The 5,793-nt window shown below is 41.6% G+C and overlaps 1 protein-coding gene across 1 annotated transcript; it reads right to left on the reverse strand.

The window, feature by feature from the left end:
* Positions 1-1,136: 1,136 nt before the first annotated feature.
* LOC104944652 (acetylcholinesterase-like) lies at positions 1,137-4,257 on the reverse strand (the record flags this gene model as incomplete). The annotated part of the gene is made up of 3 exons (XM_010770220.1): positions 3,836-4,257; positions 2,075-2,276; positions 1,137-1,270 (listed from the first exon to the last, which is right to left on the reverse strand). Coding segments are annotated over exons 1-3 (663 nt in total), but the record flags the coding sequence as incomplete, so codon positions are not given.
* Positions 4,258-5,793: the final 1,536 nt, after the last annotated feature.

Consider the following 5,793-nt stretch of genomic DNA (forward strand, 5'->3'; position numbering starts at 1 on the left):
TGGTGAGTTCAGCCCGTCCCAGCATCACACAGTGTAGCATTGCTGGTATAGCCGCATGTCAACTTTGTGTATCAGTGTTTATCTCCGAGTTTGTCTTGTTTTTTCCCGGATCATGGTGAAGAGGTGTGTCGTTGGCGGGTGTAGCAACACCAATCGGGATGGTTTTACCGTTCATTTGTTCCCGAAAGAGAAGGCCGGTGGTGCACATTCGCGTTTTGCTGGCTCGAACCTATACGGTTCTAGGCCTCTTATTTCTGGTGTAAAAGGCGGCAGAGATCGTTCAGATTCATCGTCACTGCTCGCATCGTCCACACCAAATAATTGTTCTGTCAAATTGTGCCAAATACCCGCGCTATTAGCTTTTTCTGATGCGTAAACATCAACAATATTTGACGCCATTTTTCGTTGTGAACTCTCGCTGGCTGCGCGCATTGGCTGTCGATCCGGACGGCAGCAGGGATCCAGACAGCGGCAACCGGGAACCACACGTGACGTCACGAAATTGCCTGCTTCCAGAAGCAAAGTTTTTTTTATTGGACCTAATATTTTTCCTTTTTTTACATATTATTCAGTATGAAATAAAGAAACATACATTGACTATCTGTTGCATACACCTCCCCAGAAATCAACTGCCAAAAACTGTTTTTAATGTAAGATAAGGACTTTAAAGCAGTGTTTCTCAAACTTTTACCAAGGACCACTTAACCAATAGAACTCCACAAATATAAAAAAACACATCGTTTTTCTAGAACAGATTACAAATCGCCTGAAAATGGTACAAACAAGTGGCAACATGTGTGACGAAGGTGTTGCGCTGGGCTATATCATGCAATCGAAAGTGAAACTTAACCTCGCTCCATTGCGGAGATATTCCCGCGAGAGTGCGGAAAACTTAAATGTATTTATTTATTTCAAATGTGAAATGTTACCAATATACTCACGGACCACTAGGGGGCGCTCATGGACCACAAGTGGTCCGCGGACCACACTTTGAGAAGCACTGCTTTAAAGACATCGATTAGTTTTATTCATACCTGTTATAATGAAAGCCTACACACTTTATTGCTATCTTGTATAAAAACTGAATATCTACTCCTGTATATTTCAAGATTATTAGACTTTGTGTGTTTGCTTGCCTTGCTGGAATCCCCTCCAAACACGGCGATGTTTCTTTGGACCCAGAGTAGAGCCGCCTGCTGGTCCAATATCCCATAATTCCCTGCAGCTGCTGAAAGATGCTTTTTACCAGACACAAGGAACCCAAAAGCACCTTAAAGACACGCAGAAAGTCACATGATCAGCGGGACATAATTGACTCCAGCAGGACATTAATTAACTCTGAGTGCCACATATACTGTATATGTCTCATGCAGGACTGCAGAGTCATTACAAATTGGGTTATTTTGACCACAAGCTCATTATTTACTCTTATGTCTACCACGAGTTGCCTTCTTGTTGCTTTTACAAAGACATCCGTATACTTAATCCCGGCATATACCGTAGAAGAAAAGCCCTGAAGGAATTGCTATTAAGATAAGATCATTCTGTATAATGCAAAATGTGTCATTGCACAGAGTACTTAAACCACAGTTAGCATCTAACAAGTTCTTTTTTTAATTGTATAATATAAGAATATACAGGTGACAGATATAACAACGTCAAAGAACATACAGTATGAACAGTATACGAGGGTAAAAGCGCTATAAACAATAGTAAAAGTTATTGATGTGTAATATATAGTATATGAATGTATATTAATATATGTATTATTGAGTAAACATGTATATTTCTGTCTGTATGAAGTGACCTCTCTGCATCCTCCCTCAACCAGGCACATTTGAGTCCTTTGAAATAATAGCTTACACATTATCTGAGGAGTCGACAACAGGAAGTGATGTAATATCTGTCTATTTGTGGTTTTGCAAAATGTCTTAATCCTGGCTTGTCTTGCAAGTCAAACACAACAACAGGTAATGCTATTGTAAAGTGTGCATGTAACAGTGCTTCCACTATTCTTGCACACGTGTTACAAACTTTACATGCAATAAAAAGGGACTAACTCAACATGCCGTACCCAGTCTGTACTCCAGGCTCACCACCACAGAGTGTGTGAAGTTGCTGATGAAGCGTCCGTCGTACAGAGGCTTTGAGGCCGATCCGGCGATGAAATCCCCCCCGTGGATCCACACTAAGACCGGGAGAGGGACCGCCAGAGGAGACAGGAAGTCCACATCCAGAGGGACGAAGACGTTCAGGTACAGACAGTCCTCACTCACCTTTCATGGAGAAAATAATCTTTAAAGGTCACCTATTATGCAAAGTCCACTTCTTCATGTCTCTTCTACATCAACATGTGTCCCCTCTTCTTCATGTCTCTTCTACATCAACATGTGTCCCCTCTTCTTCATGTCTCTTTTACATCAACATGTGTCCCCTCTTCTTCATGTCTCTTCTACATCAACATGTGTCCCCTCTTCTTCATGTCTCTTCTACATCAACATGTGTCCCCTCTCCTTCATGTCTCTTCTACGTCAACATGTGTCCCCTCTTCTTCATGTCTCTTCTACATCAACATGTGTCCCCTCTTCTTCCTGTCTCTTCTACTTCAACATGTGTCCCCTCTTCTTCATGTATTTTCTACATCAACATGTGTCCCCTCTTCTTCATGTCTCTTCTACATCAACATGTGTCCCCTCTTCTTCATGTCTCTTCTACATCAACATGTGTCCCCTCTTCTTCATGTCTCTTCTACATCAACATGTGTCCCCTCTTCTTCATGTCTCTTCTACATCAACATGTGTCCCCTCTTCTTCATGTCTCTTCTACATCAACATGTGTCCCCTCTTCTTCATGTCTCTTCTACATCAACATGTGAGATTCTGAAAGTTTCAGGAACAAAGATTTAAAAACCTGTCTGAAAATGAGCTGATGGCCACTTTGTGATGTCATAACGATGTTTTGTCTTGTGTAACCATTAGCCAATCAGCAACCAAGGTAACCCCCTGTCTCTTCTACATCAACATGTGTCCCCTCTTCTCCATGTCTCTTCTACATCAACATGTGTCCCCTCTTCTTCATGTCTCTTCTACATCAACATGTGTCCCCTCTTCTTCATGTCTCTTCTACATCAACATGNGCGTGGGAGCGGGCCTCCCTTTATTTTCATCCTGAAGTACCAGACCAGAGAGATTCCAGCACTTTGGAAAGCCAGGGCTGAAAGGCAGAGGGATTATGGGTAATGCTGCAATGATCTGTTTGGTGTTTCAGCCATCAGAGAGCGGCTCTGGAAATATCGCTGAGAGCTGTGATATATTGATGAAAAACAGTAATAATAGGGACCTTTAAGTTAGTCTTTAAAAATCAATGTTAGGGGGTTGTAAACTTGCTAGCTTGGCAGCCTAAACACTATCCATTTGTTGTGTTTTTATTTACCATATTAATAGGTGACTGGTTTGATACACCAGTAGATTCTGAGTAAAATACGAACCATCTAAAATTCACTAGGTGTTTTCGGTAAAAACAGAGCCACATGCACAAATACACACTTCCATTTTTTATTGAAAACCATTACAGCTAAACTAGCCGTAGCTAACTAACTTGTTACCAAATTAGTTTTCCTGCTACGCCCTAAACATTATACAGTAATTGAAGTGGTGGAATGTAATGAAATACATTCACTCACAATAAAAAAAAACACTATGAGAGTGTTTTCAGGCCCTTTTCTGTCCATTATGTACAACTGTACTCACTGTAAGTCACTTTCCATCAAATTACCACAAAATCAAAAATCATGTTACTTCACCCTAAAAGACAATTTAACAATGTTGTTTCTTACCTTCCTGGGACACTCCTCAGAGATGGGTCCGCTGCAGGCCTGCATGCATGCGGCTCTGGGGAAGGAGGCATCATAAATCCCCGGCCAAGAACTCACAGGTCTGGGTGGTTTCCAGCGATAAGCCCCAACAGGAGGGTCTGCGTACGGGATCCCATAGAAGATACGGGCCTTGTCCACCGTTATCCCTTTGATCTGTCCATCCTTTGTCGTCACCACAGCCCCAGAAGCCCCGTTACTATCCTGACTGACTGCTTTCACATTGGGTCGCGCCTCAGATCGTCCTACAAAGTCTCTTTTGGGGATGAACGGCTCTTCCTTCACAAGCATCCCAGGGTAGATACTTCTCAAAAAGCTGGCAAGGTCGAAATCATTATTTTTCAAATTCTCCACAGGGGTTAAACTCAGCAGAAGCAGAAACAAACATTGCCAGATCTCCATGTTGCGTTAAAATACTTCTGCTGCTCAGATTACATTTGACTTGAGTAGCAAAAGGTTTGAAAAAGTTGCATCCCCCCACAAGCCTGCAGTAGGAAACTCTCCACAGATTGTTTTCCATACTTGTGACTCCAATTTAGGGAGTCGCTGGTTAAGATTTAATCAGACAAAAGCTGCCCTGTGTGATGCTGAGTGGAGTCCGGTGAGAGGGTGATGAAGGAGCGCTAATGGAGGACCACTCGTCTTCTCTTTGCTTAATGTAATCACAAAGTCAAACACAGAAGGTAAATGGGGAAACTGCAGCAGGCTTCATGGAGAAACATGTGTTTTAATCAATCTTATATTCAGGTTTATCGGGTATTATTTATGAACTATTATGTACTATGATAACGTGCAATTACGTATCTGCCACTACGTTTTTTTTCTCTACTAAATACTGTTATTATTTACATTAATTATGCGACCATCTATGTTTCCTGTAGATATTCAATTGCTCTTTTTACAGCACTGTTAGGGTACAGCTATCATTATGCTGCTGTGTTTATTGTATTTTCAACAATTTCCTTCTGGATAAATAAAGTCTTATCTTAACTTGTATTTTGCAGATGAAGTCAGGGCACTAGCAGTTTAATAAATCTGCTATAGAGGATTGTCAAAGAGAGGCTATATGATCCGAAAAGTAGAAAAACTAGAATTGTTTAAAGGTCTGATGCATTTACAAATATCAACTCAACTCAAAGGAACCAACATTGTGAAAAGAGTCGGTCTGCATATAACTCTCTGTTATGAAGAAGTGATTTGTCGTGATAGAGGGTAAGAGAAATAAAATAAATATAATAAAACATTTGTATGTTTTCTCATGACATACTAACAGAGGTATTGAAGTATTTGATTACACAGATTTTGGGTCACTGTTGAATTTCCTGAATCAAAGACTTCTCCCTTTTGTCAACCACTTCTCTGTCAGGGTTAGTTTAAACATGTATGCCATTACAAAGTTAACCTGTATTCAAAAATGTAATCAGTGACCTAATGCAATGCCAATAAATACAAGAGAAAATAAATATCAATGAGATGTTTTTTAAGTGTATTATGTAAGGCCACGTTTACACGGAGACGAAAACTAAAAAGTCTTCCGTCCACGCGGAATCGGCTCAAGAAACGTGTCCGTCCACACGAGACTGGAGACGCTGTAGTACATATGCCGGGCCTGTAAGTGGCGCTAGATTTATTTTCTGTCTCGATTCATTCTAGTGAGTCGAGAGTTGGAGCTCGGGGGGCGGGGCTTAAGGGGCGCATGCTCTGTGAGCGCACATACCATGGCTGTATAATAAGAACTGGATACAGCGTGGGAGGCTGGGTTTCGTTCTTTCCTATGAGAGCGGCTCATTGGCGCATGAAGACAAAATGGCCCAACTTTTGAGAGAGTGAAACGTCACAAATTACCCAGCATGCCTAGCTTTCAGAGCAGAAGAACCCGTATGTGTGCTCACAGAGCATGCGCCCCTTAAGCCCCGCCCCCG

This window comes from Notothenia coriiceps, unplaced genomic scaffold (genome assembly GCF_000735185.1).
Source record: "Notothenia coriiceps isolate Sejong01 unplaced genomic scaffold, NC01 NC01_scaffold00008598, whole genome shotgun sequence".
NCBI classification, from domain to species: domain Eukaryota; kingdom Metazoa; phylum Chordata; class Actinopteri; order Perciformes; family Nototheniidae; genus Notothenia; species Notothenia coriiceps.